Source organism: Microplitis mediator, chromosome 8, assembly GCF_029852145.1.
Source record: "Microplitis mediator isolate UGA2020A chromosome 8, iyMicMedi2.1, whole genome shotgun sequence".
In the NCBI taxonomy this organism is placed as follows: Eukaryota; Metazoa; Arthropoda; class Insecta; order Hymenoptera; family Braconidae; genus Microplitis; species Microplitis mediator.
This window is the reverse complement of record NC_079976.1, coordinates 18,030,145-18,045,491: the sequence shown is the minus strand read 5'-3', so window position 1 is coordinate 18,045,491 and position 15,347 is coordinate 18,030,145. Positions and strand designations below refer to the sequence as shown.

The 15,347-nt window shown below is 35.1% G+C and overlaps 2 protein-coding genes across 2 annotated transcripts; both read left to right on the top strand.

The window, feature by feature from the left end:
* Positions 1-4,658: 4,658 nt before the first annotated feature.
* On the top strand, positions 4,659-7,059 carry LOC130673865 (uncharacterized). The gene is made up of 3 exons (XM_057479080.1): positions 4,659-4,831; positions 5,101-5,277; positions 6,009-7,059. The coding sequence occupies exons 1-3, from the start codon at positions 4,659-4,661 to the stop codon at positions 7,057-7,059; spliced, it is 1,401 nt and encodes a 466-aa protein (XP_057335063.1).
* Positions 7,060-10,518: 3,459 nt separating this feature from the next.
* Positions 10,519-11,448, top strand: LOC130673864 (uncharacterized). Its single transcript, XM_057479079.1, has one exon. The coding sequence runs from the start codon at positions 10,519-10,521 to the stop codon at positions 11,446-11,448; it is 930 nt and encodes a 309-aa protein (XP_057335062.1).
* The last annotated feature ends 3,899 nt before the right edge of the window (positions 11,449-15,347 follow it).

Sequence of the window (15,347 nt, the reverse complement as noted above, 5' to 3'; positions counted from 1 at the left end):
AATATATATGCTACGGGGTTAATGTGAATTTCAACAGGTTGGCCGAGAATAAAGAGACTACTAATTTGTCTGCTCCCAATGTTCACTGCCTTCCCGGGAAGAAATCAGCAATTTGTAGATTGTGGAGAGATACACACGAGCAAAATGCTGATGTTACAGATATCTGGGAAAATTAAGTAACTGATGGACACCATTATATAATGTTTACGACCATAGCATAAGCGCCAGACTAAAGAAAAGTTAGGCATTTATACAAAACAGAAACAATCGAATATTAGATCTTGCTGAAAATGGTGAATAGCATCATTTAGTCTTGAATAATGTGGTGCTCTTTTTAGAAAGAAATCCGAACCTAGGTGATTTATTGTCATGATAAACAAATAAATATCTGCATTTAAAATATTAAAAACTGTATACAGTCCAGTGGTGTTATAAGTCCACTCGTTATAAGTCCGCTGACTTAAATTTTTGGAATACATTACTCCTCTATGACTACGAAAATAATCATGTACATACTCACACGCTTTCAAAGTAGGGGAAGTGCGAGTTACGGCGTTCAACTGCTGAGCAGAAGTGGGGGTACAGGAATTCTTAGAATTATATTACCTTACACCCCTGTAGGGGGACTTACAACGCGATTCGATTGTAAATAATAAGGAAAGAATTGTTGTAGCATCTCAGTTCAATCGAAGAAGATTGCACAATGAAGAAGATCGCGGAGAGTTATTGAGTAATTGGAATATTTTAGATGGGAAATTAAAATAGAAGTTTAATTTATTTAAAATCTTGCAGAGCCCATAAGAATTTGAAAATAAATAACATTAAATTTGAAATATAACTTATTTGTTCAAGTGTGAAACTCAAGTTTAATAAAATTTTATTATTATAGATCTTCAAGATGTCGATGGAACTGGGATGGTTGAAGTTGATGAACCTAATGTCCATCATCCTAATATACAACCTCCAACGCTAGTCATCACGCATGGTAAAGATTTTATTATTTACTTCTAAAGTATTGATTTTATAATTCAATTCTCACATTTGAGTTTATATAATTACTAATGTAGATCATGAAGGGCTCATACAGGACCTTCGTCAAAACGAGGAACGTCCATTAGAAATTGACAATGGTAAAGATTTATTTTTGTTGTTGTGAATATATTTTTATTAATCAATGGCGATATGCGTGTTCTTAGAAATTTCAGATTATGATAATGGAAGTATAAATAATGTGGATAATGCTGCTATTAACGCTAACAATCATCATCCTAATGTACAACCTCCAGCGCTAGTTATCGCGCGGGGTAAGGATTTTATTATTTACTTCTAAAGTATTCCTGTTATAATTCTATTCTCACATTTGTGTTTATATGATTACTAATATAGATCATGAAGGGCTCATACAGGACCTTCGCTTAAACGAGGAACGTCCATTAGAAATTCACAATGGTAAAGATTTATTTTTGTTGTTTTGAAAATATTTTTTTAAATTAATGTTATGTAACGGGGTGAAATTACTTTCATTTTGAATTTAAATTTAAATTCGACTCGCGCCAAAACGAGAGCGACCGAGTTTTGGGACAGTTGATTTTTGTAGACGTTGACCAGCCTGCGAGTGAGGGGTACGAGACTTGGCGTTTTGCGAGCGACGTTCTCTTGGTTCGTGGCGTTCAACAGCGACGGACGCAATTCCCACAATTCTCTATACATCTATAAAATTTCGCATACAACATCCAGTGTCAATTATATATATGCGCCATTTGCTAAGAGCTCATAAGCCCATTGGTGTGTGGAAGCTTATTTCTAAGTTCATTATAAATCACTTTGGAATATTGGAGATTGTGTTGGAAGTGGATTTTGGGACCTGGTAAAGGAGGATTGTACTCGTGGAAATTGAAGGACTGGAGGATTGCTGGAGGTTGTTGGAGAGGAGAGGATCGAAAAGTGTCAAAGAGATTTGCTGGAGTTTTGGGTAGTATTGAAGTGAGTGGAGTTTGTCTTGTTAAAATCAATTGAAAATTTTGTCAATTATAAAATTTGTCACAGTAGAGTCATTGTTGCGTAATCACAACTACATTCGAATTTGAATATAGTTGCACTTCCGGCAAATAGAGGCAGCACCTACTGGGGCCTGGTGTCCGGAAATTCAAACTTAACTAACGCAGCGCGACGCATGCCCGTATGCTTGTCCTGCCTCGAGTCAAGGAGACCGACGCCATTATCTTTCGGTTTACGTATATTCATGTAATAACACGTGTTATATTTAATCAATTCATTTTTCACTCATCAGTGGTCATTAAGCTTTATAAAAATATAATTATTTTTATAATTGCTAACATAAAAACTCATTTATAAATTAACAAAGAACTTAACTAAATCAGCGATCATCGACCACGAGGTTCTTCCATCGGGAGAAACAACAGGTGCATTGTTCAATAAATACTTACTTGTTACCAGTGCTCAAATAATTAAAGTACTCGATATTATAATTAATTATTTATCATTATGCTCAATATTTTCAATTAAATAAAAAGTTATATTTTGCTCAGTAGCCTCTGCAATCATGCTACCACGTGTTTAACACATAAATTAAATTCAGTGCAATTTAATATGAGCACATATATGAGCACACAATTCATTTAATTCAGTGATCATTATTATTAAAACTCAATAATTGAATTATGTGTCTAGTGTTATTTAGAAATAGTAATTAACGTGTTAAATAATTAACTTCGCTCGGTAACCTCTGATTTCATGTTGCTTCTCATTCTGACATTTTTACAATCAAATCAGTGTTCAACTAAACTCAAATTAATTACTTCAATTGTTTAAATCAATTACTTGAGCTCAATTCTATCATTTGCATTCATTTAATTCCGTATTCATTAGCTTTATTAGATAATTAATAGTATCAATCAATTAAATCAACGATTTAATTTGTAACCCAGTGATATTTTGTGCTGTGACAAATAAAAATATTGTTATATTTTTAAATATGCGTATTTTTCCAACATCCTAACCACCAACCAGTTCTGGCATGCATTTATTTTATTATTATTACAACATTTTATGGTCCTTCGAGCCGGATGGTTGGTTGGTTGTGTCGGTAGCATCATCAGTGGGCAGCTGCACTCATATAAATCAATTCAAAGGTTACGGAGCTCAACATGGGGGATGAGAAGAAGGAGGATCCTTCAATTGAAATGCAGCACTTAAAGGTTCCGAAAGGCACCTCCAAGGAATCAAACCTTCTTCCTGAGATCATCGTCGCCGACCAACATGCATTCAGCGACTCCAGTGTCACCGACGCTGGGAACAACGGTGAGAGAGATCCGCCTCAACTCAAAACAAGACGCACTCTAGAAAAATCTACGATTTCTCCAGCATATGAGCTGAAAGTCATCAGCCAGCACTCACGCCTCAGAGCCTTCTCAAACTGGTAAGCTCTGGTGGCTACACTCACCGTTGCCGATGGCTTGGCTCAACTCAAGTCTCGGCTTGAGTTACTCGAGGGTGAATGGCACCAGTTCAACCTCACTCACCTGCACCAAGGAATTCTTGGAGAGCTCATACGTCAAGGACGGAGTATACGATTTGGTGTACCGGTCGTATATCAACGCAAAAGGCAGACTCATCGCACTCATTAACTCCATCCCAGTTCCAGCTGTCGTGCACTCAACCCGGGCTCTAACTCATCTGCCAGCACTCGCAATTCCTAAGTTCGATGGGCGTTACGAGAACTGGCCTGAATTCAAGGACTCATTCACCTCAATGATGATCAACGCTCGGGAACTCGCTCCAGTCCAGCGTTTTCAGTACTTGAAGAGCTGTCTCCAAGGACAAGCCGCACTCAGCCTCGCCAGTGTACAAATCTGCGACGACCAATTTGTACCTGCGTAGAACCAGCTAAAGGAGAGGTACAATAACCCTCGCCTACTTATCGGTGCTCAGTTGGACAAGCTCCTTAACATACATACGCTCACTTCACGCTCATCTGAGTAGCTCAATTACCTCCTGAACCTCGTTTTGGAGGCAATCAACGCACTCAAAGCACTGGGTGTGCAAATTAACTCAGACATGAATCCACTGCTTACGCAGTTGATCATATCTAAACTGGATTCACACAACAGGGAGCTCTGGGAGAACAAAATGGGTGCTTTCACTGAATACCTGACACTCAAATCGCTCAATGACTTTTTAGTCAGTCGTGCTCGTGATCAAAAACGAGTGGAACAAGCGTCTTCGTCCAAACCACCGCGCTCATCCGCTAAAACAGCTTCATATGCTGCTGCAGCTGTTACAGACTCATCACCCAGCACTCAATCTCCAGCCACGCACTCATCTACTGCACTCGTCTGTACTAAACACGTCCGGCATTCATCATACTAGTACTCATCGCTAAGCAATCTTACTTGCAACTTACCTACTTGCCCTTATCATCAGTTAAGTACTCATCCAGTATGTATATTGCTGGATCCAGGTTCTGAATCATCTTTTGTTTCAGATTCCTTGGTGCACTCACTTCAACTCTAAAGCACACTCATTTATACAGATCATTGGTATCGGTGTATCCAATGCTGGTAGCGCTAAATCTCAATTGGCACTCAAACTCTCATCTAAGCATTCAAACGACTCAGTCATCATCGCACACGTGTTAGATGAACTCATTACAACAAGTTGCTGATCAACTTGAAGCACTCTGCAAGGCGGACAGATTCCCTCTTGCTAAAGAGGCAAGCAATCATCCAAAATTACAACAACTCAATCACGTGGAAGCGATCAAGAATCACAAATTCGAGGATTCAGACTCCAGCACCAAGATTCTGGGCATGTACTAGTCCTCACACTCAGATCAGTTTTATTTCACGTACTCGCCAGCATGTTCTACTCAAAATTTACCAAAAGGATCAATTAATCAGAGATCGCTCTAAAATGCTCCCCTTGGATTCTAGCACCATTCATCATTCGAGCCAAGGTATTTATGCAGGAGCTTTGGCTCGAAAAGCTCAGCTGGGACACTCCATTGACAGCCAATCACCGGCATAAATGGAAAAACTTCAAGAATAAACTCAAGCTCATATCTGAAATCAAAATTCCAAGATGGATCCACTCATCCACGTGCTCAACCACCGGAATCAATGGATTCTCGGACGCCTCACAATTGGCAATGGCAGCTGCCGTGTTCATCAAAGCCCACACACCTGCTCATGGAGTCAGAGTTACGCTGCTCTGCTCCAAAACCAAGGTAGCTCCGTTAAAACGACTAACGATGCCAAGGTGAGAACTTACCGCAGCTCACATGTTGGCAAAACTCATCAAACATTGCCAGAGCATTCTAAATCTCACTCAATCGCCAACATACTTGTGGACGGACTCAATAATCACTCTCACGTGAATTAAATCTCATCTGTCTCGCTGGAAGGAGTTTGTTCGGAATAGGGTGTCACATATTCAAGATCTACTTCCATTCTGTGGCACACAAAACCCAGCAGACTGCGCAACACGAGGGTTGACATCTACTCAACTCCGTGATCATCAACTATGGTGGACTGGCCCACCATGGTTGCTCAAGAGTTCATCATCCTGGCCTGGATGTCCATCATTCCCACGCATTTTACGAGCTACTGCAATCTGCTTTAGACTCCGTGACATGATCAAGAAATCACCGAACTTATCACTCAAGACTCCAATTACTTCCGACGAAGTAATTTCTGCACTCAACTTCTGTATCAAGGAAACTCAACTCATTCATTTTTCAAACGAGATCAACATGTACTCCAAGCACGCACCATGGCCAAATGGTCATCCATTTGCTCGATTGGTTGCATTTATTGACACCGACGGCATCATTCGAGTAGGTGGATGATTGGAAAATTCTCCAAATCAAGACCAAAGTAAGCATCCTGCTATTCTACCACGGAATGCGGCACTCACTAAACTCATCCTTCTGTGAAATATTTGAAAAGACAAGACCTTGTAGTGAACACAGATAATGAAAAACAATCTAGTTCCAGCACTTTATCATCAAAATTGCACTGTGGGTCTAAACTTCGTTATTCAATAAGCAAAAACGGGTCTTCAGTAATATCTTTAAAAAGAACAGACCCTCCAGTTAGCAAAGGTAATGACAAACGATCAGATCAACCGGCAAAAGTTTTATGTTCACGTGCGCAACCATCAACACGTACAACTGAAGGTGAGGAAGACTTTAAACTACCAACAATTGAAGAAAGTGATTTCGAGTTTTCAGGTACTAAACTGGGGCAGGGTGCATTTGGATGCGTAAAATTAGCCATTTGGAATGGCACTGAAGTTGCTGTGAAATGCTTGAATACTAATGACAATATAAAGTATTTGATACGGGAAATAAAAGCTATGGACTTAGTCCGTCATCCTAATATTATTTCTATCATGAGCGTGTGTTTTACCGATTCATATGTTTATATTCTTATGGAATATTTTAAAAGCACAACTTTGACTACTTACATCGCAAACATCAGCACAACACTTGATTATTCTATTAAAAAGAATAGGAATTATTTTATTTCGCTTCAAATTTGCAAAGCTATATCTTATATGCACGGTTTGAATCCTAGTATCTTTCACAAGGACTTAAAACCGGATAATATTCTAATAAATCAGGAGTTAGTGGTCAAAATTTGTAATTTAGGATTGAGCAAAGTCAGTGATCTTCCGTCAGCTCTAAATACGACAATTGGGCACCACTTCCACGGTACACCAATGTACATGTCACCTGAAATATTGATAAATAATCAACCAGGAACCACTCACTCGGACGTATGGTCCATGGCTTGCTGCATACTAGAGCTATTTTCTGAGAGACAAGTATGGGAAGTTATGCCACGATTTACAATTGCTAATTTAAGACGTACAGTTTTAAAGTTGAAGAAACCGACATCTCTGGAAGATGTACCGATAACTATACGCAGTGATTTAAGTGCTTGTTTTGAATACGAACCGTTGAAAAGACCAAGTGCATTGATAATGTTACAATCACTGAAACTTTGTTACAAAGAATCGCCGGAAAATAATGACTGATCGTCTTATTAGATTCCGCATGCTTGTTTTGTTACAATTACTTGATGGAGATAAGCCCTTTACATGGAAAAAAAAATTATTGGCTAGTTATTGGGATAAGTTTAATGTAATATTTGCTAAAACCACTCGATATTCTAAGTTAAAGGCATTTTTCTTTTTATTTATTATTTATTTGAAGTAAACCATGAAATAATATTCAATGTTATTTGTTAATTTTTATATATTTTTAAGTAAAAGTATATTGATGTTAGAAATCTCAATGTAGTTTTAGATAGAAAAGTTTCACTGCAAGTATCAAGTTATAAATTAGTAATATTTTGAGTTAGATTTGATTTATATATTGATACTCTCAAGTAGAAAAGATTAAGTTTCCTTGCGATACATAAAAAATATTTTCCAATTACAAATTTTTGTTATTTTGTAGCTTAGATTATATATATATATATAAACATATATATATATATATAAACATATATATATATATATATATATATATATATATATATATATATATATATATATATATATATATATATATATATATATATATATCGCTTTTAAGCAAATCACTCGAGAAACCATAAATGTAGCAAGGGTGTAGTTACTAGTACGATAAAATTGGTGATTAAATCATAAAAAATGATTCCATATATCATTCACCTAAATAAAGAACTTGAGAAAAACAGGTGAATTTGTCGAAAAGTTGAAAAAATACTCTACTTTAATTTTACGTTATTTATATATCTAGAGAATAATTTTTGCATTTGAGAAAAAAATGCAAAATAATTCAAGTGTAGCAAATGACTGAACAGCGCAATAGTTAGCAATATTTAATATTAGATGAATTACCTTATATATTAAAATATTTATCACTTTAAATATTGTCGAAAAAGTTATTAAATAACTATCTAAAATTAAAGGTATAAATTTAGAAAACTAAGACTTGAAAAAAAAAAATGCATTATGTTTCAATTTTATGTTTTGGTTATCAATTAGATTATATAGTGTATAAAAAAACTTTTCTAGCAACCAAAAATGTCGATGTGTTTCAACTGTTAGTCTAAAACAAAAAACATTGACGGTACTGAGTACAAATTAAGTTTAATTAAAAATAAATTAATAATTTATAGTATATTAGAGCTTAATATAGAATGATACAGCAGGAAAATCTGAAAATACTTACTATGTTATAAAGAGGATGACCATTTCGTAGAAAACGGAATATTAAAATTTTTTTTTTTGTGGAATTTTACTGATATTGAAAAAAAAAATTCAAAATATGTAAAGAAAATAATTGAGTGTTTAAGATAATATAATGCAACTTCTAATTTTTCTAAATGTACAATTTATTTAGCGCCCATATCTTAAAATATGTTATTTTAAAACAAAAAAGTTAAGAAAATGTATTTCTTACAAATAAAAATCTGAGGAAAACAACCTTTTCAACAGTGCATTTTTAATTTATGATTACCATACATTAAATTTTAAAATAATCATAAGGTTCAGTTATCACTGTACAAAACACCACAAAATGATGTCGATTAAAATTTCACATAATCTTATAAAAGTCTGTGACACTGGTTTTATTATTGGAAGTTTATCCAATGACAATACAAATTTGTTCAAAGCGTACGAAACTTTAATTTTGACTTTTGAATGTTGCATATTCTTGTAAAATCTTTTTATATAAATCAAATGCTTCAGTGGGGTTTGTTGGAACTTTTACATCAGATATTAAAAGCTCCGATAACTCCTTCATATAAGGTTCAAATAACCTTGATTTTTTTACAAACTTATTGATAAGTTTTTCAATAGTATTAGGGTTGACCTTTTTTCTGTAATCCTTGGTTCCGTACCGGTGAGGCAAATTAAACAATACGTTTGGTCGTCCATCTAGATGATTTCGTACTGCTTGCTTTCTAATACGATGTTGATTCCACAGTCTTCTATTATTATTCAAGTCGTGCTTTAACAGTGGACCGAAACAAAACTGCAAGCATTTGATATGTAAATTACTGCCATCAAATAATAATTTTTCTTGCATGCATTTAAAAAGTTGAATGTAAAAATCAACAGTGTGTTGACGCATTCGTCCCCAATAGGATTCTATCCGCTGATTTTTGACACTCCTGCCTTGTATGAAACTTTTGTTTCCAGCGAGCTTGTCAGTGTGTCCTTATTGCAAACAAATTTCAAGCTCTCCTATAAGACCGTTCTCCGAACCCTTATCAGATCTAATAATCGTTGGCAGAAATTTAAGCTGTCTTAATGTTTTTAAAAAGTAGTAAGCTGTCACTGCTGGGTCATTATTTGTTGTCGCGACTTCTAGCCATAAAACTCTTCTCGAAAAGCCATCAATACAGCCATGAATAGCAAATCCAAATTGTTTCAACTTATCGTAGCCGTCCAAGTGCCATATGAAGTTAAGACCTGGGCTGATATACTGTCGTCGGCGTAGTTTATTACCAAAACGATTTGCTAGTCCATCAGGATCAATAATCTTCAATAAATCATATACAGTATCTCTTTTAACCTGAAGTTTGTATTCCAACTGTAATTTTCTCCATAAACTCCTGTATCCTAGATTGTAACCACACGAATAAATCTCTTCTATGATTGCAGAAACTATTTCTCGCATATTTGACTCAGGGACATTTTTTCTTTTCAATCCCAACGAAGATAATATTCGTTTAATTGTGCTGATTGAAATTGTTATTTTATTTTTTGTGATTAATAAATCACGTATTTCAGAAATTTTGTAGTTTTCAATGAAATATTGTCTTATTAACTGCTCAATCATGATCAAACTTTCACACGGTAATTTAATCAAACTCCGAATTTCACTAGTTATTGTCAAGTTAACATCAATATTTAGTAGTTCACATACACTATAATTTTATTATTTATAGAATTTCGTTTTAGCCTTCATATAAATAAACACGAGTCTCAATATTTTACGTATGTAATTTTAACACGGTAATAATAAATCAATTAATATAAAATTTAACTTTTTATACTGACGACCACATTGTTGTAACGTAATGTAAACAATACGACGTTATTTTTTAATCTGCGCATGACAAAATGGCAGCGTCTCTAAAGAGTGCGTTTCCAATAACGTCGCGTCGCCTTCACGGCCTCACAAGTTCACTTGTGGACTCGTGCACTAGTTAACCTGTGGGCGAGAGAAGCGCCACTTTTTCATATGTTGACGGTGAGCCAACCAGGCTTCCGTACCACAGTCCACACTGGCCACACCACTCTCTACAGTTGACCTGGAACTCGCAAAGACTTTGCTGATAAAGTATACGCAAAGTCAGTACTATTCGCAAGAGCTGAAACTACTGAAAGATGGTGATTCTCTTCAACGAAATCATCGTCTCGCTAAATTGATTCCCTACGTCGACCACAATGGAGTACTCAGAGTCGGCGGTCGCTTGAAGAATTCGCTACTGGATGATGATAAAAAAAAAAAATCCAGCTATTTTACCAAGATCATCACGCTTAAGTACGCTACTAATAGAACATTCGCATCAGAAAACATTCCACGGGGGAACTCAATTGACTCTCGCTGATCTACGGAGATCTGTCTGGATAGAAGGTGGGCGTGTTCCAGTCAGGCCTCACATTCTTCGCTGCGTCGTGTGCACGAGACATAGAGGTGTTCGTGCACAACAATTAATGGGACAATTGCCATCCGCTCGTGTAAGACCATCTAAAGCATTCTTACACACTGGGATAGACTACGCTGGGCCAGTAACACTGAAGACATTTCAAGGTCGAGGTGCGAAAACTTATAAAGGTTGGATCGCTGTATTTGTATGTCTCGCTACGTCCGCTATACACATTGAAATTGTCACCGATTACTTAACTGACGCTTTCGTCGCAGCATTTCGAAGATTTACTAGTCGGAGAGGCGCCTGCAGTACCCTATACTCGGACTGTGGTACAAATTTTGTAGGAACAGACGCCACGCTAAGAAAAGAATTCGCAGCAGGATCGAGACAGCTAAGGGAACTTCAGTATTTACTCGCTACTGATGGCACAGACTGGAAGTTCAACCCGCCAAGCGCTCCTCATTTTGGTGGCAAATGGGAAGCAGCCGTTAAGTCAATCAAGTTCCATCTTATTCGAACTATTGGTGAATCGCTATTGACTTACGACCAACTCGCTACAGTGCTAACACAGATTGAAGCTGTGCTCAATTCAAGACCGATCGCTCCGCTATCCGAAGATCCTGCAGATTTAACCGCTTTGACTCCCGGACACTTTCTAATTGGTGAACCGCTAATCGCTGTACCTGGACCTTTACTACTGGAGAACAATACCGCTATGTTGTCACGCTGGCAACAACTACAACAAATGTTCCAGAAATATGCTTTTGCTTGAAAATTGACGACAACTTAATTCTAGTCAACCTTGGAAGTGATGTTGCATTTACTACCCGAATAAGAATGCAAATTCACGTCAAAAGCTGACTACAAAAAATTTTTCGTCAATTTTCAGGCAAAGTTTTACATCAATTTATTGTTAATTTGACTTGAAAAATTGTAAAGTATTTTTTTACCGTAAAGTTTTAGACAATTTTATGTATAAATTTGGTTATCTTCAGAAATAGTAAGAATACACATTACCGACTTTTTTTTGTAGTAAAAATTTGCCGTTAAATTGAGCAAAAATAAACCCTGAATTATTCTTTATAACTTTTACTGTCGAATCGTCGACAAATTCGGGCAGCAAATTTCAGGAAATTTTAACTGATTCAAATTACAGTCAATTCCAAACTAAAGTGGCTGTTAGGGAAATTTACTCAGGGATTTATTTGGCCGAACACGCCCATTGACTACTTATGCGAGTTGGACCGGTAAGGTCATTTTTTACCGTCACGTCATAGTCACAAGACCGTCAGTGGACTGCTCATAAAATGACGGATCGTCACGATTATGGGGACATCTTACAAGTGCCTTTATAACGTATAGACATTAAAAGTCTGAACCCGTCATTTTCTTCAAAACACTACGAGATAAGAATACGGAGAGAAGAATAAATTTTTCAATCTTTCACAAAAAAGATTGCGTCCAATCATCTAGCTAGATATTACTGACCAAATTTGTGACAAAAATTTTTTTGGCGGTCCGAAATCATGGACTCTGAAATCCATTAATTGATTTTTTAAGTTATCGACTAATTATTGATAAGATGCATTGAATGTTGTAAGATCTCAATATGTGAATTACAAATGGAAGTTAAGTGCGCGCCCACACTATGAAATCTCGAATTTAAGAATTGTGATTACTTTTCGACTATTTATGGGACTCGAATGATGAAAATCTTCCGAGGAAGTTCGTCTTCTGCTTTTAGTCGGAAGCTAAGAAAATTGCTGTTATGAAAATTATTTAATAAACGATTCGAATTCTTAAATTCGAGATTTGGTTAGGTGCGGCCCAGCCTTAAGTTGGCTTCAGAATATAGCAGTAGCTTGAATTCCACTTGCGGTTATGGTGGCTACCAAAGTATTTCCCTAATAGCTACTTTAGCTTGAAATTGACAGTAATTTGACATCGAAATTACCTGAAATTTGCTGCCTGAATTTGTCAACAATTTGACAGTAAAAGTTGTAAAGAATAATTCGTGGTTTATTTTTGCTCAATTTAACGGCAAATTTTTACTACAAAAAAAAGTCGGTAATGTGTGTTCTTACCATTTCTGAAGATAAGCAAATTTATACATAAAAATGTCTACAATTTGACGGTAAACGAACACTTTAAAATTTTTCAAGTCAAATTAACAATAAATTGATGTAAAACTTTGCTTGAAAATTGACGAAAAATTTTTTATAGTCAGCTTTTGACGTGAATTTGCATTATAATTCGAGTAGTAAATTTACGTCAAATTGGATAGCAAGTTGTGAAGAAATTGTCGTCAAAAATGGAAAAGTCCGAAGCTGACGAAAATTTGACGAACAATTCAAGGACACTCTTGTAAGTAAACTTTTGTCAAAGCAAACTATGCTATTAGGAAAGTTTCCTCATGTTATATCCTCAGTGACCTCAGGTGCTTCCACTTGTTAATCAATTTGTGGACTTAAAAAACATAAATGGGCGCGCACTTAACTTCAATTTGTAATTCACATATTGAGATCTCGGAACATTTATTGCATCTTATCAATGATTTGTCGATAATTTAAAAAATCAATTAATGGATTACACACCTATGAAATTATATATTTACATTATAAGGAAGTTGGAATAAATAGATAAACAAATCATTAAATTGTATTCGGAACAATATATAAAGATAGTTTGAGTGATTTTGGAATGCTTTTTGTCACCTGATACCTAAAACCTAAATAACACATACGCATCAAAATCATGAACCGGCCCTTATCTAGTTAACAGTTAATATGATTAAGAGCAAATGCATATTCTATCAAGAAATAAGAATAGGAAATGTGTGATAAATAAACGTTACTTACAACTGAAAATCATATCAAAGAAACTTAACTATTATTGTTCATATATATATATATATATAAAGATATATATATATATATATATAAAGATATATATATATATATATAAAGATATATATATATTGAGACAAATCGCTTTTGTGTTCGCGATTTTCACCAGCAGCCACCAGAATTCGCGGGTTGAACCCTGGCTTAGGCTGGCCTCTAACAAATTTTATTTTATGCTGGACAGAGCAGTGGGCTGGGGTTCTTGCAAAGCAAAGACCTGCACTTATTCAAATTCGGCAACGTAATAAAAAAACCTCATCAACTTACCTCACGGCTGATAATTTCTATGCTGCTTTCTTACAGCTGACTTACTTATTATTTCTAACTTAATTAATAATTATTTCATCGTATTGAATAATCTCACCAGTATTTTAAAAGTAGGATAGAATAAGGTGATGAATAAAATAGGGAATTTATTAGGACAATGTGCAATTTTATTGCCAATTATAATAGATTCAATTACTTACAATAACGGTTCACGCAGAATACAATATTAGTGGTCCTGGCTGGAACGCAGGATACGCAGTAGTGGCCACGTGGAATAAATCCTTATCGTACACTGATTTTAGTATTTAATTTAATTTTATTACCGCGAATATGTCGCCGGTAACGTATAATACTTTCGATGTACTTAAATTTAATTATAATTAATAACTAGTAAACAATACAAAAGATACTATGTTGCAAGTTAATTGCCAGGAAAATATGCGTTTTACAAAATAAAAAATACGTAAGTATCGCAAGTATAACAATTAATATTAAATAATAGGAACGTCTAAACGTTAACGGATCCAGGATCGAAGTCATTGACCGATAATTTTGGGCGTAGGGCTAACCTCGGGACCGTCCCCACTTCACCCTTACGGACATGCGTCGACGTGACAATCAGTCATGGGACCATGTCACTATGACTTGTGTAGTTTCAGACGGCAACGAGACGGGGAAAATTGGGAACCGCAAGGCTGAGGACGAATATGACAATTCACATTGTCTCAATATATATATATATATATATATATATATATATATATATATATATATATATATATATATATATATATATATATATATATATATATATATATATATTAGGGTGGTCGTTAAAAATTAAATTTTTTCTGGCGCCCCATAAAAAGCTTCTTTTTAGTAAAATAATACGTGGGGAATTGAGTTTTTTCGTTTTAAGTACAAAGAACACGTGCCGACTGATGATCAAAGTTCATTTTTCGATACAATCGCGGTTTTTTTTAATTATCTCATGAAATATGCAGATTTAAGGAAAAAGCTACAAGACTAATTTTGTAGGAAATTAAATTTTTATCAAGAAAGGTCATGTTCATTTTTTTTATCAAACTTGTATTTATGAAGATATTTTTAAAAAACTTTAAATCTTATCGACAGGCATTTTAAAGATAACGAATGTTAAAATTAACGTTTTTTCTTAAATATAGACAACTTCGTAACTCGTATTATATCAATTATTAATGCTTGTTATAGTTTTTATATACTTAAAAAAATGTTATTTTCAAAATTTGTAATCCTTGAAACGCTCAATTCATCAGATCTAAAAAATGTTTTTTTAAAATATCATCACAAATACACATTTTATAGAAAAACTGAACATGACCTTTTTTGTCAAGAATTTAATTTTCTGCAAAATTAGTTCCATAGTTTTTTCCTTTAATCTGCATATTTCATGAGATATTTAAAAAAAACCGTAATTTTATCGAAAAATGAACTTTGATCGTCCTTCGGCACGTTTTCTTTT

Coding starts and splice junctions, on each gene's coding strand:
- LOC130673865 (XM_057479080.1), top strand. CDS start 4,659: ATGAACTCATTACAACAAGTTGCTGATCAACTTGAAGCACTCTGCAAG. Junction 4,832..5,100: donor AGCACCAAGATTCTGGGCAT/GTACTAGTCCTC, acceptor CAAAATTCCAAG/ATGGATCCACTCATCCACGT. Junction 5,278..6,008: donor AAACGACTAACGATGCCAAG/GTGAGAACTTAC, acceptor AAAACAATCTAG/TTCCAGCACTTTATCATCAA.
- LOC130673864 (XM_057479079.1), top strand. CDS start 10,519: ATGATAAAAAAAAAAAATCCAGCTATTTTACCAAGATCATCACGCTTA.